At 36.5% G+C, this 22,238-nt stretch overlaps 1 protein-coding gene across 2 annotated transcripts in view; it reads right to left on the bottom strand.

The window, feature by feature from the left end:
• FMN2 (formin 2) overlaps positions 1–22,238 on the bottom strand; it is a 152,050-nt gene that overhangs the window by 72,711 nt on the left and 57,101 nt on the right. For both annotated transcript variants that reach the window (XM_054279386.1, XM_054279387.1), the window contains one exon: positions 16,149–16,236. In XM_054279386.1, the coding sequence (XP_054135361.1) occupies positions 16,149–16,236 (88 nt within the window). The remainder of the gene's footprint in view (positions 1–16,148; positions 16,237–22,238) is intronic.

Below are 22,238 nucleotides of genomic sequence, written 5' to 3'. Positions count from 1 at the left end.
CTCTGTGACTCTCCAAAAACCAAGCAGTACTGTTTCAAGAGGCCACTCCTTTTTTCCTCCTGCACATCTTTGCCTCCTCACTCTCACTTTCCTCATCTGCTCTCTTTCTCCAGAAGAACACCAGGGGTTTCTGCACGACTTCACAACTTCTCTGACAAATGGCAGAAACAGATGGCCAGTACAGCAAAATACAAAGGCAGATCTATTCTTCTTCACTGAGAGAAGGACCTCCTGTTTCTGCAGCAACTAACCACAGTACTCTTACCACACAGTTGTGTGTGGCACTCATCTGGGGGTCGCTCAGCTGTTATGCCCTTCATGAGACTCTAACATGCAAGATTATAGAATACTGAGAGGTTCCAGCTTCCATGGTACTTCTTCTGGACTTTGATCCCCAGATATTTCTACTCCACTGAAATAATCCAAACCCGAGGAATATTACTGTAAACTGAAGAGTAAAAAAAACTGAAAAGGCATCAAGCAGTCTTACAACAAAAAGTTGATTGTGTTGTTATTAAGAACCTGTATCAATATATAGAAATATAGAAACAGTAAGCTTTATATAATTAGAGTCTCAAAACTGCTATGTAATTTTTTAGGCACAATGGTACCATTAAAATTCATTCAACCAGATTTCACAGGACTTAAAATTATTTTAAAATATCTAAAAAGGGTATTTGCAAGGAAGAAAAAGGCACATAAGTGAGTATGTCCAATGTGTCACTTTGAATGATCTTCCTTGAATTATTATTTCTGAGTTAATTAAAAACAATAGCTTCCTCAAGTAAAATGTACAGGCAGTAAATTGAAAGTAGTCAAAATCCAACACCATTAGAAAACTGGCAAAACCTTAAAAATTGAAGAACTCTGATAGAAGAGAAACAAGTCAGATAATATACAGCTTGATCAACTTATGCTTTTACCAACAAACAAGAAAAACAGATACAGAATACATACAGAACTGGTCTGTGAATACAGAATGGAAGTCTTCTTTGACAGGTGTCTTTGGAAGAAAAAGCAACATGAGACATACAGACACAAGCAAACCAGGAAAAAAGTTTCAATGCAGACAACTTCAGGTTCATTGGAATGACTGAGAGCTGACCTGCTCAATTCAGAAGTAGAAGAAAAAGCACCTGCATCAGTGTTCTCATCAACAAAAGGGCCAAAAGAGCCTAAGAAGGTGATCAAACTGCAATGACCTCTTTTGCTCCTATGAAGATTATGTTTGGATGTAATATCAAGCTACTTGCAAAATAAACCCAGATTTACACCCAATAAATACTTAGTATTTATATTTTAAAATAAACTAATTTGCAAAACTTTCAGTCTCTTATTGGTTACATAGAAAACCCATGACTTCAAAACTTTATAGCCCTTGGTTGGCCCCTCCTTCCCACACCCACATCCCAACCTTACCCCTCTCCTCCCTTTCCCTCCACCCCAGTTTTTTCCTTTTCCCCCATATCACTTTTGACCTAATTAATCTAAAATTTACAAGGCCATATTTTTATCTGTAATTGTTCCAACAACTTGACAACTACTGCTACTGTCTTGGGATTCTTCTTTATCTAAAGTAAAAGAAATGTGAATCTCCAATGCAGAAAGTTAAATCCCAAATGGGGCTCTTTGAAATAAATATTGTGTTTACACAACAGTGCTAAAATCTTGTGTCCCTGTGCTAATGTAAGTTGTGGCAATCCCACAAGGGTCATGACAGCATAATTTTTAAAGATCCTCAGAAAATAAGTAAAAGAAAATAATTTTTAAACATGACTTGCATAACTTGCAAACCACCCCCCCCTACACCCACTGAAAATTGGAAGGTGGGGTATGGCCGCACTGAGTTGCCATAATTAATTAACTTCTTATTGTTACTTACCTCCTTGCCTCAGTACCTTTGTGATATACTTGTCTATTAAGAAATACTCAAAGTTTTCATCCTGACAATGTTAAAGGGCACAAAGCACAAGGGAGACCGGGGCTTCAAGACAGGTACATACAGCATGGATCAGAGGCAAGACACCACTTAGAACTGCTTGCACACAGTTTTACTGTGGCAGTAATTCACCTTGATCTAAAGTTTGTGTAAGAAACCAGAACAGTAAACAAAATTTCCGAGCAGAAGCCATGGATTAAGTTGAGCTGCTGCTTCAGATAATTTTTAAATGACTTAAGAGTTTTAAATATCTTCAAGAACATGCACCTGCATTTCTAGGAAGCAACAGAATAAGAATCAATTAAGCATGAATATGTTTTGCAAAATGTGAAGTAACAAAAGAAGAAAACTTCATTGAAAGGACTGAATCTTTTGCATGATTTTTCTCTTATAAACATAATTCTACTTCTAGACAGTTGTCCTGTTCCCTAACTTGTATTCCAAATATAAAAACTGTATCGATAGAGGTTTTCTACATACATACAACAAAATATACCAGCAGATTTTATATAGCTGTACACAGCTAATATAAACAGTTACATTACATACATTTAAAACAAGTGCCTACTTTGTTAAGGACAGCAGTTACTGATTATGTGAAGTCAAACTTCATACATCTATACAGTTTGTTTACAAAAAGTGTGCAAGTTCGGCTCATAGAGAACAAATATATTTTGTTTGACTCAGTATGTCGCCTTCTTGTCTAGGCAGGAAAAAAAAAGCTGAGAGCAATGCTGTAATCCTTTCAGAATAAAATGTTTAAATACAAACATGATTGCCATTGTAGACTGTTTAATTTAGAGAGATTGTATTTCAGTTCTGGCTTTGAGAGGTTTGCTGATTTGACTATAGAGACTACTTCAATGCTTATCTTAATTGCTTAGATAAGATTTGTTTGAATTTGGCAGGTGAAAAAAACATGGGTGTGGGATATAGGAAGGTTGAGAAAGACTGGCATTTTACCAGATACTGCGTATTTTAAACTACAGTGCACAGAGGAGCAAACAGTCTCAATGAACCTGCCAGGGGCTGCTCATCGGGGAATGAGACTGAGTGGCAGGATTCAAGATTTTCTACAAACTGAAAAGGATTACTATGATAACTCCCAAACCACTACTGAAGGTTTAACATAGTATACAACTGCTAATTATATAATACACATTTAAATAAGTTTAAAAATATATAATTGTGCTTTATGATTATAGTAGGGGGTTGTTCACTCGGTTCCTGACCCTTAAATGTATTTTTAGTGTTTCAAGAACAAGATTTCAATATAAAATTAATATTGGCATAAAGGTAAATTTTATATGTAAGAATTTCTTTTACAGAAAATATAATTATTGCTTTAAAAAACCCCAGTGCCCTGTGGCTTTTATTTCAGTATCAGTTTGTACTAAATTTTTTCACTTTCTGGTTAAGGTAGTACAGCATACCACAGGCATTTCATTTAGAGGTTCTCAAAAGAAAGACAGTCATACCTGTCAAGTACATATTTTTTGTGGGCAGATTACTAGAACATGATATCTGAGGAATATATTTTGGGGATGTTTATGTGTCAGTTTGTATTTACACTGCATGTTATAAAAACAAACTGTACAAACACATCAGCTGCAAAAGCATGTATGCAGTAGGTCTGGCATTGTGTATCAATCTGTCTGAAGACAGACATGATTTTTAGCTTTAAATTCATTTTCAGGTGACATAAAATTTGGATTTCCTGTGTGTTAAACTTTTCTTTTAGATCCATACAGGCTCTAATGCCTTTCAATCTTGGTTTCAATGGGTTTAAGACCAGGCTAATTTTACCAGTGATTGTGTAACTGGTAAAAAGTAACTGGAAGAAATTAGCAAGACTTACTTGGAATGCAAATGAGGCTTCAGGCTTCAAATTAATTGAGACTTTGAATTACATGTGAATTTTTTTCCAGAATTCAAATTTGCTGATCCAAATTTCAAATTCCACCTAATCTATTTCTATAAGAATAGCTCACAGCAAACAAAGTCACCTCTAACACTGAGAAGTGCAGCCCATAAACGGAGACATGCTTTTTATTTCTTGCTTTAGGGAGCTCATTATAAATTATAAATTTAAACAAAATGCAGGAGGAGAAGGAAGAAGAAGAAATTTATCTGGAACCAACCACTAGTGAACTGCTGCATTTGATAAAATTATCAGGGCAGATACCTAAGACACTTTCTTTTTTTCCAAATAATAGATTCTCTGCAGTAAGCAGGTAACTTGGGATCTTAGCTTTTTTCCTCTTCATTTACCCACAGTTAGTGCATAGTTAATGGAGCTCCTGGTGTGTCTGGTTGGCAACGTAGAATACTTACATTATATTATTTATCAACACTAAATGAGCTAATAACTGCCCAGCTCCTAGATGTGAAAATGTACTTGCTCTTGAAACATTACCACAAAGGAGAGAGTATCTTAGGCTTTCATAGGACTCTGCTCCCAGCTTACTGCAAATATCTTTATCAACATTGAAAAGAAAGATATTAAAAATAGTGAATGAAATCCAGGTGGCAATGGTAATGGGAGAGCTGCTCTTTGCTGAGCAGACCAAAACTCACCCAAAGAACTGCTTTGATTGCACTCTCTGTAATCACGATCAATGACTAATCTAAAATTCTCAAGGAGTAGCTAGAAGCTAAAGCAAGTTTTGAACTAGAGCTAGAACCAATGCAGTATCAAAACAACCCACAAAGGAGACAGCAGAATAACCTCAGAATCTGTCTTTCTATTGAATTGCTTGATCTGTTTAACTTAGACAAACTTAAGAAGCTACATGATTACATACCTGCATGACAAGATACCTGAAAGTAGACAGCTCTGTAATTTCACAGACCAAAAGCATGAAAGAATGAAGGGTATCAGTAAATTAATCTGGCAAATTCACTATGGAAAGCATATTTAAAGTGCTAAAAGTGAGAGAAATCAACCTTTTGAACAATGTTTCATGGGATATGACTTCTCCATCACTTAAAGTATTTCTATGAAATCCTAGACTCACCAAAGCCAACTGCAAAACTTTCAGCAACTTCAAAGAAAGCAAAAGGTTGAAGGGTCAGATTTTCAGCTGGAACTCAAGATCATTTATACTGCTAAAATGTTCATATTTATACAGACTAACAGCCTGAGGCAGAAATTAGCAGGCAATATTACATAACTTGCCTTATTTAGCAGCCAGACCAAATGCTTAGAATGTTCTTTCTAAAACCCTAGACTTGAGCGGCATGTCTGCCCTTTGCTAGGTCTCTCTGAAATTCTCTACCATTCTTCTGTAACATCAGCAAGCTTAAATGATTTTACACATACTACATGGAATGTTGTTACTGTTTGGTGATTTACAACAGAAAGTACTGCAAGTTCTTTTAGCCATGGAGATACCTATTATCATTCAGAAACAAGTTTTCGCTGTTTATGGTTCCAGCAAGCCAGATGTGTGTGATATCACTATCCACACAAGCAGAATTAGGAAGCACTGCGTGGAAACATACAGGGTTTCAACCATTATGCAAAGCAGGTCCTCCTTTGCCTATAATTGCTGTACAAGCAACAACTTCAGTCACAACCCAAAATGCAAATTTTCTTGGTCAATAACTATGAAAAGAAAACACTTGAGAGGTTTCCTCTCAAATCGAAATTTCTCTTTCCTTCTGTCAAATGGTGGTAGTATCTCACTGAAAAAAATTTACATACTTTCAATTTATTCTCCAAATAAAATTAAAGGGGTTTTTTTGGCACTGCAGAGAGCATATTATTGTCGCCTAGTATTCTACATGTCTGCCCTGTCTGATGTCTGGATAAACACACCAAGGATTTCATCGTATTAAGCCACGTTAAGCCTTTCACCAAATATTCTGAAGTTAGAGTACTAAGGAGCTACAGATGCTAAGAAAGTGATGTAATGATCTTGTGATCTTGTGACACCACGTTGTAAGTGTGGTGGGATTATGAAAATAATGCAAAAAGATTTTTGGCTAGGTACATGACAGATGACACAGCTTTACTAATTCAAATCACAATACTGTGATAGCCGAGTGCAGACGGATGCCTGTGTTTGGTTTAAGTTCCAACTTTTTTCACACTCCAAAGTATTTCTCAAAAGCTGGTATTAATTCAAGGAAATAAAGGCTGGGATAACAACAAAAACCAAATGTCCATGTATGCAGAAAACCAAAATATATACATTAAAAGAAAAAAAACCCTTAAAGTTATTTGGAACCACATATGTACGTTTATTACAGTATAATGACTAGCTTTGGCCTACTGACTTTAAGATTAGGGCATGCACTCGATATTGTTTCAGCTCAGTAACACTGAGCTGTGTTTTGTGTCTAGGAAGCAAAAGCAATTGCGACTTCACTAACAACAGAAGTTGTTAGTGTTCACTAACAACTGAAACAGAACTTCACACCCATTGCTTGGGGAAGTTTCATGTGAAACAGCAAAACAACAGAAATTAACCTGATCTTTCACTGCCGGTGGATAACAACAAAGCAAGAGAAAGACGAGAAAGAAGAAGGAGAAATCCAGGTATCTCATAAAGTGACAGGTACAGGAACACCAATACACGGACTGCAGCATGGGGAGCAGTGGGCACTCAGACTAAGCAAAAAACCATGATTTCCCCGGCACTCTTCCTTATCCCCCCCCCCCATAATGGATGAGGCAGGGACACAGCAAAGCCACTCTACCATCTTCGAATCACGCTCTCTCTTCCTTGCACTCGGAACCCCTGTCTAGAGGAGCTATTCCCTGCGTGAGGACTGTACCGAGCGGCAGTGGAGCCGGAGGCTCCAGCGCCCTGCCCGGCCGGGCGCCTCCCGGGCGCTGCGGCGGCGGCTCCGCTCTGCCGGGCCGGGCCGGGCCGGCTCTCCCGGGAAGGGCGGCCGAGCTCCCGGCGGCGGCAGGCACAGCGCGGGCCGCTGTTGCCACCTGCTGCCGGAGCGGGGGCCGGGCCCGGGCGGGCAGGCGGCGAAAGGCCCGCGGTGGGCGAGGGGCCGCGGCCGCCCCGCCCGGGGAGGAGCGCGGAGCTGGCCGGAGCGAGGGAGGCGAGGAGAGCGGCGGCGCAGGTAAGCCGAGCTCAGCGGGAAAGGGCAGGCTGTGTGAGTGGTGTGCGAGTCATCTGACATGTGCAAAGGGAAGATTTGTATTTGCTGGTGGCGGTGATGGCTGTTCCGAGCGGTACAGAAGGACGATAATCAGCGTGACACTGACAATGTAAGGCTGTACCTGGTGCCATGAAGGTTTACACAGCGGAAGAGAGGCAGCGAATACTGAAGGGAGCATGAGCCGGGTAAGATAAAGCAATTGGGTGTAAAAGATGAACCGCGTTCCCTATGGAGGAAGTTCTCGCCTGAGCAGAAACAACACAGTCAGTGCCCTCTTACAGACCACTCAACAAACAGCTTAATAATGACTCCTAAATGGTATTTTACCATTTCTGTGTTAGCCGGTATGCTACATAGCAAACATACTAGTGTAAGGTTTAATCTGTTAGCCATATTTCTTGAGTCATCATTCGGATCTAAATTTTACAGCATGAGAGTTATTACTCAAAACAGCTAGGCAGATTTACAAAAAGAAGTAACGCTTGATTACTTCTGAATAAAGTACAAAGCAATTGGAGATGCCAAACCAGCCTTTAACAAAATTTCTCCATAGGAGAAGGGAATAAGATTTTTAGGAATAACACCATAAATTTAGATTTTACAACCAGAAATTAGCTTAAAATGAGAGGGTAGTTGAAAGGCTAAAGAAAGGTTGAAGATCAGAAGAAAGCTTAAAGACACTTCATTAGAGCCACAGAGAAAAAAAGTCAACTGATTAATTGAAATGCACCCTTTCCTCACCCTTGTCTTTTCACAACCTCAATATTCCTACTCCTCAAAATCACGTATATGATTAAGTATAAGAGCGTGGGGGACACCTGTAAGTAAAAGATACTCTTCAAAAGTGGAAATCAGCCAAAGAAAACAAAAAGCAAAGTCTTGGAAGTTCAATGTAAATTGGACAAGAACAAAAAGGTCTAAACCCAACTTGCCAAATGCATAAAGCTAGTAATAAAACTGCTTTCAAACACATCACATGTATGAAGCCTGACAGGAAACAGCTGGGCATGCAGATAATCTGGCTGTAAAAAGAGCACAAAAGAAAGAGAATCAGAAAAGGTTAAACAAACTATTTGTGTAAGGATTCGCAACCACAGCAAAGGTCAAAGGGGTTCTCAGACAAATTCTGTACTTCTCAAGTGATATGTTTTGGGCACTGTCTCAAATTGAACAAGCTTCAGAACATACAAATAATAATTTTAAGAGGATTCCTCAGATGATACTGGAAACTACAAACCAGTCAGTCTGATTTTTATGCCTGGAAAATGCCTATGTGTTATACAAAAGAACAATTTTTTTAAAGAACCTACAGCTAAACCAATGTAATGAGAAAGCAAGGTAACACAATTTGTAGTAGGCACTCACGAGCAACAAATTAAGTAGAACTGCTTAAATGAAGTGTCCATAAAGGCCCAGGTAAGAATGATCAGGTTAATACTGAATTTGCAAAAGGCTCCTCACTATCCTTTCCTAAGGTTTCAGAAAAAATTATGCTGTTGTGGTATGAGGGAAACATCTACTTGGATTAAAAGCACCCACACCAACAGACCAAAAAAACCCCAAAACCTGCTCAGAAAAAAAAAAGGAAAATCAATTACCAAAATGAAAGATTAGATTTCAAAGTAGAAATTTGCATCAAAGAAACCTTACTAGGACTTCTACAGGCTTCTGTGCTGTTTAATGAGCATGAGACGTCAATGTTCTCAGATAGTAACACCACTTAAGCTGACCACAAATACATATAAAAGGATCTCTCGAATATTCAGTGTCAATACATGCAAAGTAGATGGGGAAAAAAGGAACCCAGACTGTAAAAGTCCTGTGAGGCATACAGAATTAGCAACTGCTGCCCCAAAATGACACTCGGATTTTTTGCATAGTTCCCTGAAAACATAAGCTCAAAAATTAGCAGCAGTGAAGGGCAAACAAATTATCAGCAACAATACAGAAAAAACAGAGCCTGAAAGAAGATGATGTGACCTCTTGGCACAGGCATATGGTGCACAAAGATCTTGAAAGCAGCATGCAGAGCCAGCCCGTCACCTCCTTGGCAAAGGAAAGAAAAGAATCATGGACTGTAGAGTGGTGACAAGGAAAAATCAAAAGAACAGATAACACGTATGAAAGCTGTTCCAAATAAACTTTACAGTTTGAAGCCAACTACTCAATAAGATAAGAGACCTATGAAAATTACATAATGAGCAGCCAGTGACACTCACCTTAGCTTTTTATTTTATGATTATCTACAGAGGAGATCAGGTACAAAGCTAGATAGATCTCTGCTTGGCCAAATATAACATATAGTTTTAATTGATTTTTTAAAAAAAAGACACAAGAATACAGTTATAGGTACACTGAATGTTAAAAAAAAATTTACCTACATTTCTTGTGATGATAGTAAGGCCCCACTTTAACTACCTTGAATTTAAATTGTTAGTAGCTATATACATATTAATGGCATTAATTTTTGAATGAAATTTTTGTGTGTATAAATGTATCCAAATCTAACAAACGCATGAAAAATCACAAACAAACTCTTGTGGCAAACATCCTTTTCTTTTGAACCTTTTCATGTAATGAAAAAATATGTAACTGCATTATTGGAAGTTCTTAATTAGTAGGGATTTCTTAATTTTATAGTGCTAGAACCTCTATGTAGGTCAGCAATGTATAAGAGTATGACCAGTGGAAAATACTTCTGCTATAAAAGCCACACAAGGTGCTCGTTTTCTCCCTCCTGCCACTCAATTTTTACATGGTACTAATGCTAACAGAACACATTTTGTTGCTTTTATGCTAAGAATTTTGTAATCATCGCTGTTCCGAGTGAGTACACAGTTCACAAACGAGAAATAACAGTACAGGGGTTTTTTGTTTCTTTTGGGAGAAAAGAATGTTCCTGAAACTTTTCTCTAACTTTCAAAGTTAGATCAGACTTGCAAGAAAAAAACTCATGGTTTCAACTGAAACAACAGACAGACAATGCAGTTACATTTTCTTACAAAACTTCTCTATTAAATTACATTCATATGTTCTTAACAACAACAAAAATCTTTAATTATCCAAACTGTCCAATGTGGCAGTAATTAGTCTCTGCTGATTCAAATATTGTGAAGAAAATTCAATTTTATTTTCCTCATTTAAAACTCTAAACTTATGTTCTTTAAAATGAATTTTGTACTATAGGAAAAAAATGTAATAATTCTATAAATTTGGTTTTAGGTGTAAATATCATATGACATGAAAGATTCAGTTCCTTTCTTGATGATACTAATATTTCTGTCCTTCATTTTCTTGATTTATTGTACAAATATTAAAAGAAAACTATAATTGAAGTAGTATTTTTCCCCATAACAGCTGTTGCTATTGCTTTATTGACCTCTGGTCGCTGTAAACTAAGTCTCAGAAAATCTTAGAAGATAGAAAGAGGACTAGAGACATGCTTTAAATATTCAGGGCTGGTTTTCAGGACCTTTATGCACAGCTCAGGGGTTTATGCTACATCCATTGGAAACTCCACTGGAAACTCCACCTGTCCCCAAGGACTTTTGTTGTCCTTCCTCCCCAGCTGTGTCTGACAGGAGGGGCTGGACAAGGGGTCCAAAATCACTGCTCAATACAGAACACCAGGGCATAGTAACAGCATCAAAGCAATAGAAACAGCTGCAGCAATGCATATGTGTGACACTCTAACTCTAGCCTGTATTCTATAAAAAGTCATTTTGTGTATTCCTTTGGTTTTTTTCCCAATAATTCCCCAATAGGAGCTTGTAAAGTAATTGTAAGTGAATAAAATGTCTAATCATACAATCTAACAGCAGGCACAATGTCATGAATATGGTAGCACATAGTCAAGAAGAAGCAGAGAAATAGGACTCAGAATTATGGTGTGAAGTTTTGAGGAGGTGCTAGTACACCAGACAAAAAACTGCTGAATCAAACCAATCTTTACTTGGGTGTGTCCCTGAAGAATCTAAATAGGTGTTGGAAAGGCTATCAGAGGGGAAGATTAAACCATAATATTTTAAGGTGTTGGGTGTTTGCACACACAGTATTTGATTAGGAAAAAAGAGAAGGATTTAAACAATTTCAGTTCTCTACTAATAATCCTGAAGTGACAGGTAAAGTTTCAGACTTTGTAATTAACCTGCACTGATTGCAAGAACTTTATTTATCATTAATTTAATAAAGAAATACAGACTTGCCGCCTAACAGAAAAAAGGTCTGGATATCTTCCTACAGCCAACATTTTCCCCCATAACTTAAATGGATGGGAAATAACAAATTTGGGCAGCAGGTTACTTATACTAGTAAACAGTGGCCAGATTACTTGATCCAATCATGTATTGTTTTGTCTTCATAACTTGTTTAATCAGTAAGATATCTTTTAGGAAGGTACTGAAATATTTGTGAAGAATAGGCACTAAGTTTCAAATGATTGTGCTTGTGCACACACGCTGTTAGGATAAATAGTCACCTCTGGACTCTCTATGAAATAAACTAATCCTGAGTCTTATTTTCCAGATGTCCAGTCATTCTTTCCTGATTGCTTTCCATTTCGAGCATCTCTTGGACCTAGACTACGTGATAGTTCAATACATTAATAATCCTGCTCAGAACATTGAAATAATGCAGTGTAAGAGACATTTTATCATCCTTCTCTAGTGAAATAATTTACTTAAACCTCTGACAGAGTCTCTCCTTGCTCATCATTTCTACATGTCAGCATGAGTGGTCAAGTAAGCAAACAAACCCAAGATTTTCTTTTTTTTTGTCACTAATAGTCAAATACGAAGAATAAACATTTCTTTTTCTTGCTAACATTTAAAGTATGTTCACTTCCGGCACATCTGTCTTGAATTCAAGGCAGAAGATATGTTTGTTGTTCAAAGTTGTACTGCTGTTAGCAGAACAAACTCTGCTGCAGATATAACTTCTAGTAAAATAAGCTCAAATTCAGATTACAGGGTTGGTTTTTACCAGCTGTTAGGTGAATCTTCCTGCCCTTTCTCTAATTATTTTTCCGAGTTCATTCTTTTTGGAGACCTGTAATAGACAGTGTCTTGGCCTTCCCTATCTTTTCCCCCCTGCAGATATCAGAGTGGGACAGGTAGTTCAATCAAATTCTGCAGACTACCAGTGTCTCATAGAGAGGGAAAAAATGACTTATTAAATGAAGAAAATTAAAAGCCATCCAAAATTCAGAGGCATAAATCCCCAAATTACTTCCAAAAGAGCCAGGGCAACCACAAGGTGCTATGCAAGCTTTTACAGAAAAATAGTTAAGAGTATTGTAGCAACACAGTCTCTGGAGTGACAAACCTTGTTGAAACTTAATCAATTGGAAAAGATAACAGACAACTTCAAAAGCCAAAGAACTGCTTATGCCATTTTTGAGAAACTTGTACTTTCAACATTTACAAGGCATGCTTAGAACTGAGACAATTTTCATGTGCCAAGGAATAATTTCCATACATGTAACAAATAGTAGATTAAAATCTCACTGTGTAATAAATTTAATATTTAGGTGCATAAAACACCCAGTTTACCTTTTTTTGCTGGCTGACATCTTCAGTTTAATTTTTTCCTTCTATTTTTATACACACAGAGAACTTTTTGCTGTTCTTACTGCACTTATTACCAGTTGTAAACACAAAGGAAGATACACTGTTTTTTTATAAATAAGGGGATTTAGGAAGACACTGACAAACTTATTATTTGTACCATGGCTGCAATGTCAAACAGTTGCTGTATTCCAAGTGTTGACAGACAGCTTGAACAAAGATACCCTATTTACAAGACACAGTCTTGAAATGCAGACACAGGCTTAACAATTATATTTTAATGCATAAGGTGTGCATCATAGGTTACTCTATACACCAGAATCTTTTGCCCTAATCTGAGCCCACTTTGCATCTCTGAAATGTTAAGAAATGCCCCTTGCCAAAAATGTTAATGTTAAACCCCAAGTCTTTTCTCTAGGAGGAAAATCTGAACTATAAAGGAAAAAGAGGTAAGAAGCGCTTGTTTGGCATTTCTCAAGTTTTGGCCCTATCATGCAGCCAAATACAGCTATATTTCCACTGGGAACATCATATTGGATAAAGGATATTTGTGGTGGAGTGAAAACACAAAAGCAAGCAAAATGCCTGGATAAAGTATTTTGCATAGTTGATAGATGATTGCAAAAAACCCAGGCATCAGTAAAACCTTGCGTGAAATCAGAGAAACCACGAGTATTCGCTTTTATACTAATACCAGAGAAAGGGCACAGAAACTAAAGAGACCAACATTTCTTACAGTTCTAGCCTTGCCTGCATAAAATAGATGGGAGTTCTGTTAGGAATTAGAATCTACTAAAAAAATCCCCACAACAACAAAAATTAATCTAGCAAACTTTGAAGCACTCCTAGAAAGACAAACTAGAGTACAGAACAAATGTGCTCTGATTATTACAACTAATCCTTCCACACTGTAAAAATATTTTAAAAGCAGACAGGCTCTGGGCATTTGTCTTACTAAACCTATTTCCAAAGCTGGAAGCAGACAAATGCAATTCTGCAAGCAGACACTTAACAGCCATACAATAAAATAAAACTATTTAAGATGTATTACAGTATACTGAGATCTTCTGTTAAATGCCACATCTGATCAGATATGTGGACAATATTCTTGCAGACAATATTTAATCTGTATTTTGTATCTTAAAAAGCAAATGAAATCACACCAAAACACCAACCAAAGAACAAAAATTTAACAAGACATGAAATACTACATTTGACCAGGTCTCAAGCTATTTTAAAGTCTTCATCTAAACACAATCAGATTTAAAACTTGAAATCCTGAATTTATTAGGTGGATTAGTACCCAGCATAATTTTTTTCCCTTCTGTTCACGTAGAACTTCAAAATTTTTCAAAAGCACCAGAAAAATACAGCACAGTAAATATCATGCAAAACAAGAAATGTGATATCACTCAGCACTGAAAGTTTCCCTCTCCTCATGGGTGCCTTTGCCTTTCTGAGGCCAGTAAAAAAAACAAAAAACCAAAAAACTTCTGTGATTTGTGTGAACACTGCATCCTAAACGTATGCTTTATGTTTGAAAAAGGGAATATTTACAAGAAAGCTATAAGTTACCTGGTATCACAAATTGTCAGGAGGGGGGTGGGGGGAAAGTTTCATTTGACTGCATTCCTTATTTATGGAAAACAATTGCTTGTAGTGCACTGAGATATGTGTAAATTTATATGTCAGTGTACATCAAACGTGGGAAAACCTCAAGACCACTACTGAAAGGCCTACCCCTGTGCTAGGGGACAAATAACACTGATCACATTTTTACTGTATTCATTGTCATAAAATTTAAATAATAAAGTTGCAAATACATCAACTATTTTTGTTAGTGCAGGCACTTGATCATTATTTGAACTTTTGTTAGTATATTCTTGTTAGTATGTTCAAATTGCAGCAGAAAATCCTAAATGTTTTAACACTCAAAAATATGTAAAACCCTTATTTTTAATAAAGAATTAACAACGTTGCATACATAAAGGTAAAGCTAAATACTTGGGGTTTTGATTCTATAATTTCTGCATGGGCTCTATGGTTAGATCACTCAGAGACCTCTGCATGGAGTGACTGATGCCAAAAGTACTTCTGGGCAATGTCTCTATTTTCCTTGTCCCCACCATGCAAATACTTCCTGCTCCTCACCACATTTTCTCCATGCCTATTGTATGTTCTCAAAAAAAAGAAAATAAAAGAGACTTCTAGCCCCAATAATTTTCACAAATTCCCCCACCAGAAAAAAGTTTTCTTGTGTTTGTTTAATCACTTCTGCACAGCAAGGGAATAAAGGAGCTATTAAATTCCCTTTTGCAAAGACTTTTGGTTTTAGAAAACGGCTATTGAAAGAGGAATATCCAAAATCTGCACACAGCTCTTAGATGATCATGTGTGCTTAATATTGTAATAGGATAAAGGTTAAGAATAATATTGTTTGACCCCTTCAACTACTGACATTCATGCCATGTTATTGTTAGTGTTGCATGTTAAGCAAGCAAATTTTCAATGAACTTGTGTTGGCTTTACCACAGACACAGATGTTAGGCGGACTCCTTTTTTCATAAGGTTCTCATTATTAACTGAAACCAAGTTGAATATTTGACTGAAGGAAAGGACCATATCATTGTTTTCAGATTTTGCTCTATGACTTAACTGAACTACATCTGCCAGCTTTGGAAATACCAAGTACTTCTTGGCGCCAGCACTGGCGCCTTGCTCTATGACTACCATCTTAAGTGCTTCAGCTTGAGGAAGTCTAGTAACCATCAAAACAGTTTAATAAAACCTTAAAACTGTGATTACGAGTTACTCACTAGCTGACAGAGTGCTCTCAAATTTGTTCTATTTCTGAATAATTTCGCAAAATAAGCAAATCATAGTAAACTGAATGCATGGCTGTAAATATGTAGCCTAGAAAGTTCACAAGATGTTTTTGTGATTTATGAAGTCTGTGTTATACTTGAAACCACATTTATTTAATAGATAGGCTGGCACTTCACAGGATAATTCAATCTGCTTCAAATCTATCCAAAGCCTTTGGGAAACATAAGGGATGCTCTGAATATAAATGCAATTCCACTTTTCACCTTTTTGCACTACTGTCTCTTAGCATAAATGTGAAAAGTATTACGCTCCCCTAGAAGATCTCGCTTTGTAAAAAATGCTGTTGCAGATGAAAGAATGCCACAGTTTGTGCTAACCCAAATATAGGAACTATTTTATAAAACAAATAAATTAAACACTATAATTCACTTTTCTGGATATGTCCCAAGGTTATCTGAATTAAAATAAACAACACATCATTTCTTCCTCAGAAAAACCAAAAATCCAAGTGTCTATATTATATTCCACTTACACAGCTGATGCTGAAAGGGGAATATGAATGCCAGAACAAGCTATTTTCAGAAAAAATAGTGTAAAAAAGGCTTCAATTTATTTTATATATCAAAAGATATAAATATTTGGCATTTCCAGATAATTAATTATGTGATCTGAGAATAATCAATAGTTATTTCACTTACCATGCTGAATGTCCTTCATGTCTAAATGAAGGCTAGACATTAATATTCCAACAGCTTGAGATCTTTTGTTACTTAACAACTTGACAACCTGCCAAAAGAAATACAAGTATTATTATATTATGCAGGATAATATACAAGATATTTTGCATTACTAACAACATATTCAAGAAATAGTTCTTTGTAGTCTATATACATATCCAAAAATGAGCAAATTTTTTATTCTTAAAGTTTGCTTCTGCTGTATAAACCCATTACAAGTGTATGTAACTTTATCACCTAGTTGAATTTAATCCTAAAAGGTTCCCCTAGTCTTCCTTCTTCATTAGAATGCATACTCTACTTCACACTGATGTTACTAAGTGTATGAAAAACATTGTCAAATAAAAAAAAATTCCAACTGTGTCTATCTTGGAATTGCTTTGGTTTCCAAAACCACACAATGATTTCCATCTTTGATGTAAGTTAAAACTGTGAGAATTTGTATTTTATTTGAATGTTTGACGTAGTAGGCGCCAATATGAATTTTATTTTAAAGTCAAAATAACCACGTACACATTGGGGTTTTCTTTGATCGGTTTAAGGATTATAAAAGGTCACAAAGCTTTTTTGTTTCCAAAATAGAAAAAAAAACCAAAATCAAGCCATCAAAATGCCTTGCTTTAGGGGGCTAAAATCAGTGATTAAAATAGACTTCCATACATGTTGTTTTTACAATCATAAGAGCAGCATGTGATTCACAGACTATCTTACAAAGAACTCTAAGGTTTTTGAATTCAACTTGATGTAAATTTTATATCATTGTTAGGAGAAATAAGCAATGCCAGAAAAGGACTCTTATCTGTAAAATTACATGATTCTAGATGAAATAATTTTCAATGCCAGGATTCAACCATTGCATAGAAGAAAGAGGTTAATATTTACTCTGCATAGGTTGCTGAGTTTTACACTGTACTGATCACACTAATGAAAACCCTTGTGAGTCACTTGGAGGAAAAAAGAAAATACAGATAACTAAAACTGTTAGTTTATGTCAGGAAGCATATACATATTTTTTCAAGTTACAGCGCTACTGTTGTAGTACCAGGAGGCTGTATCATCTACAGCCACACTGGCAAAATTATTTAAAAATTATTTAACAGAAAAGAGATAAGAAAAAATAGAATTAGGTTAGCCAGAGTAAAAAATGTAATGATCCAATTCACATCTTAAAAGCTAAAAAAAGTACTCAGAAGATGCTTGCCGTATGATTCACTGATTCATTGCCAACTTTGATTCACTTACATTTTCAGATACAGGTCTGTACACTGATGTTTGAACAACAGAAGAGAAGGAAAAACCTGACCCTGAACTCTCCCATTGGAACTACTTAGGAGAGGAAACTTGAGAAACTCACTGTACTTACTTAGTATAGGTTTTCTGAGGATGTGGTTGGCTGGCCAACTGTTTAATTTTATTTTTTCCCTTCTTAAATCTTAATAACCATTGATTATGAAGATATTTTATCCCCCTTTTCTCACAGATGCCAAACTAGCTGCAGTGGAGTGAAAATACAGCTGTAGAAGCCCTGAAGATAAGGGACTAATGTCTGTGTCTCAAACATGAAGAGCCAAATTGCTCTGCTGCCAACCAAGGATCCTTGGTAATAACATGCTGTGAGAAGTAACAGGATGTGGCTGGAGAAGGGGGCCTTACAGGGCCAGGGCAGCAGTTTTCTGGGACAGAAATCCTTGTTCTGGCTCCTGGAGATAAGCACAGTTGGACATACAGGAATGAGGTCAAGAAAAAGGATTGCTGACCAAAAGCCAACCCAACAGAAGGGGATAAAGACACCAGAGACACCCCGAAGCCCTCCAACCTACTTCCAGAAAGGTCTAGAGGAATGAACTGTGCATGACAACTGATTTGCATAGAAAGCAAGAAGCTTATCTATAAATAAGTACCCCCATGAGGCTCCAGGACTTCATTGACTATTCATGGCTCCAGGACTCTGGACATCCCATTAGCTGGATCAGCACTGGAACAAGGACTGGTGATCTTTGTCCCTCCCTCCCTCCAGTTTCTCTCACTCACTCTACCTCTTTATTCAGAACCCACCACTGTGTGCTTATACTGGAAAATGAGGGAATAACACATCAATTTCCAGGACAAGTGTATAATTCGCTAATAAAACTCTGTAAGCTTTTACAGACCTTCTGGCCTTTGTCATTCCTTGTTGACCGTGAGCATCTGGACACCTGTGTGTTCCCTTCCCTTTTGGGGTGGGATATCTCAACAGCAAAAAGTACTGCTCATTTACCGAAAATTTTAACATTGGAAAACAAGTATATCATAACTGATGTTCACAAGGTTAAAGATCTAAATTCAAGGTATGGCTACTCACATCACCTGTCAAAAATTAGCAAGAGATTCCTATTTAACTTTTAAATCCATTTAATACACTATTTGGAATTTAAAACTAGGATACGATAGTCACGTTTTTTTGGATTTCAAAAATAAAATTAATGTCATTCAGAAAGATAAAATTAGGATAACCTGCAACAGTCTTCTAATAGGGAATCATCACTCTAAATATTTTTTTTAATGGAACAAACAGTTCATTCAAGCCTGGAATTGAGATAAATCCAGGTCACTAAGAGATTTTCTTCTTGTAAAGAGAAACTGTTGTAGATTTATTTCTTTGCAGCTACAAAAGGATTACAAAATAAAGTAGATCTTGGGTAGCACGGTATAGATCAAATCTTTCCAACAATTAAGTTGCAATCTGTAATAACAACCAAACAAGTATTTTCAATTCTATCAAAAAAAAAAAAAAAAAAAGTGTATACAAAATTTAAAAAAGAACAGTATCTCCTCAAATGATGTTGCTACCAAACCATACTTGCTGGAAAGGCAGAACAACAAAAGAAACAATACAGTATGTTACGCAAAAAAAGTTCAAAAACTTCACCCTGAAGTTGTGTATTCCAAATACATTGAAGAAACTGAATTTGGTAAAGAAGATGTGTGGGGAACTGTTGATTTCAGCTCCTGTCGTTATCGCTCAAGTCCAAAACATCTTGTATTGATAGCATAACTAACTTGCTGGTGCCTGCATATAGTGGGAATCCTTTGCTGCCTTTATTTTGAACTAGAAAACTATCCCAAAGCTGACAAATAAAGTGAATTAAAAATCAAATGCAAAGTAATCACAAAAGTGCTATCAGAAAACAACAGTAGTCACATAAAGTGGCAAGAGCTCATCAGAAGTAAGCTTGTATGTTTACTATCCCTCAGATTCTGCAAAAATGGAGTAGAATTGGAACTGATGTAGGATACTATGTTATCGAGGAGTAAAACAAAATAAAAGAAGAAAATTGAGAGCAAAATAGCTTTGTGAAGTGGTCTTCCACAAAAAAAATATTACAACTGCCTTCAGGTGTGAACCTACCTAGAACCAACTGGACCTTTCCAAAGGAAGCAGCACTACACTGTTTTCTCTTGGAGGCCCAAAGAACACAGATGAGTTGGAGTCTGATCTTGGGAATCCCATATCTAATTCTTCACCCACGTACTATTATATTTTCTTCAAATTGTGAAATCAGAGTTTCTGTCTTCCATCAGAATTCTAAAACTCTGAGGGCTACTAAGATCAGACTTACAAATACAACAAGCAAAACAACACTAGAGAAAAAAGAAGCAAATAAATTAACTAGGTTGTTGCCATGCAGACTAGAACAGGATTCCTGTCCAGGGCAGGACCAGACTTAGTGACCTAGTAGATCCTTTCAAGTCCTGGCTTAAAAGTCAGCAGGAAAAAAAGATGCTTTTTCTGAAAGTGAGGCAATAGACAGGAGAATAATTAGTTGCTGAGTGCCACGTCTTGACAGTGATTAGAAGCAAAACAAAACAAAAAAACCACTGTCCGCATGAAGAATAAGTTATCTTTGCTGCCAAAATTCTGAACCATGATGATATCAAAAGGGTGACAAAGAGCATGACTTTCAAGTGAATGGATGCAGAACAGCAATAGATGAAGCAGTTTCACATAGCAGCTACCAAATTTCCCTGGTTTTATTCAAAATGTAGGGTTTATGTCAACTTTTGTCAACTAATCTCTATTATGCTGTTCATTCCCATTTCAGTCAATTGCATGAATACTAGAGTTTCCTCCAATAGAATGGATGTAACAATACAACACTAATTCAGAAAATATGAATATTAGCATAAATGCCTAAAGCAATTCCCACATTTAAAAGTAAAACAATAAAATAAATCAGCTGCATAGTCTGGGCCTACAGGCTACAGACAAGTGACGCCATTTAAAGGCAGAACAACAAAAGTTCGATAAATCCAATCTCTGCAAGATCTAAAGCCTCAGACACAATACACAGCTCCTTTTTAGTCTGGATTCTGGAACTCTGCTTTAAACAAATTTAAAAAAAAATAAATATAAAGGAAGCTAGAGATACTATCTGCAGCCTGAAGTCTAGGACAAACTTTCTAATTCTTGAGTGGTCCTCATTGTTGAGCATTAACAAACTACGTGCCAAATTTGTTCCTGATTGTTTAACACAAGCAAAAACAGTCAAAGAGATATTTAGTCAAAGGTAATGCAAGACACATGTTTGATGAGAGCCCTGAAGCAAAAAATATGAAGATTCCTTTTCCCCAGAATAATATTTAGTTAATGCACGGAATTTTTCAATGATTCTTGCTTTCTATTTCTGATTTTGAGCATTTAGAAAAATTATCCCAAAGTTCTCACTGGTTAAGAGAAACTGCTGTACATTACAAAGTGTCACATCCAGGAAACCCCACTTTACAAAGACCCATTGCTCATACAAGTGGCAGGGAAGAGGCAGAAACAAAGTTCCAAATCGAATGTTAAGAGACAGGATTGGGGCAGTAATAGTCACCTTCTCACTGAGCTCCATGACAAGGCTTTTCTGTAGATTCAAGTGTATTCCTGGTGTGAAATGGACAATCACAGAAGTGGACCCATCATATCTTTCCCATGTATATCTTTCTTATAGTTATAACAGAATAACATACTCTTACAGGCAGGGGATTTTTATGTGTGTTGTGGGTTTTAGTTAACCCTTTGTTTGCCTTATTTTGAAGGTAAATTTGGAGGTAACTTCTGGCTAGTAATGGCAACTGTGAGAGTGGAAATGGAATACTTCAAGTAGTGTGGTCACTTTGGTGTAATAGGAGATCAAAATTTTTCCTTAATATCTCCAAAATACCCCTAACCCCCCAAAAACCAACACCCAGTCCCAGCTGTCTAACACTATATCCATGCAGATGGGGGATTCTGATTTAACTGAACTCACAGAGCATCAGACACAAAGCCTAATTTTCAGCATCTCTCTGTCTCCCATCCTAACCAAAATGGAAAATCCTCTCTGGAAACGAGCTAGTTTCTTTACCCACTGAAGAATTTCATAATCTATATCTTTCTCTTTCTCATATAATTTTAGATGTAAATTGTTGACATGTTATGCAAATTGATAAAGTCAAACAGCCATGTCTGAAACTTTATGCTTGAGGGTAGCAATGAAACATAATATTTACCTTTCGTACATTTTCTCTATTACCCTGTTGTGTTATTTCATTAACAAAGCTTTTACCAATATGGATGAGAAAAAATTAATGTCCTTTTGTGCAGTTTTAGCACTAAAATAGCACTATTTGAAATTAACATCATCAAACTATTACTGTAGGACTAATCTTTCACTAAGAGATTGTTACCCCAGTTAATATTCATAATTTATGACATTAGGTTAGAAAAATACTTAGAGTGCTTTAATTCAGTTAGAAATTAGTTAAGTTGGATAAGCATTGTGTTCCTCAACAGGAGGCTGAGAAATAGTAAAATGTCCCTTACTAAAAAACAAGAACCACATTCTAACACTAAGGACTGAAGTGGTATTTTATTTCCAGAAGTTTTCTCTTCCTTCTTTATGTCCAACTTAAAATTCAAATATCCTGAAATCATAATCTAAACAGTTTCATTGGTACATCTTTTATGGACCTAAGGCTTTTGAAACCAAACAAAATTTTAGCAACCTACTATTTATCTTCTAGGATGGAAACAGTGTTTAAAATATT

Source organism: Melozone crissalis, unplaced genomic scaffold (assembly GCF_028551555.1).
Source record: "Melozone crissalis strain CALT ecotype California unplaced genomic scaffold, PUWL_Pcris_2 ptg000027l_1, whole genome shotgun sequence".
Classification (NCBI taxonomy): domain Eukaryota; kingdom Metazoa; phylum Chordata; class Aves; order Passeriformes; family Passerellidae; genus Melozone; species Melozone crissalis.
The sequence above is the reverse complement of the archived record's forward strand: the minus strand, read 5'-3'. Positions and strand labels throughout refer to the sequence as shown.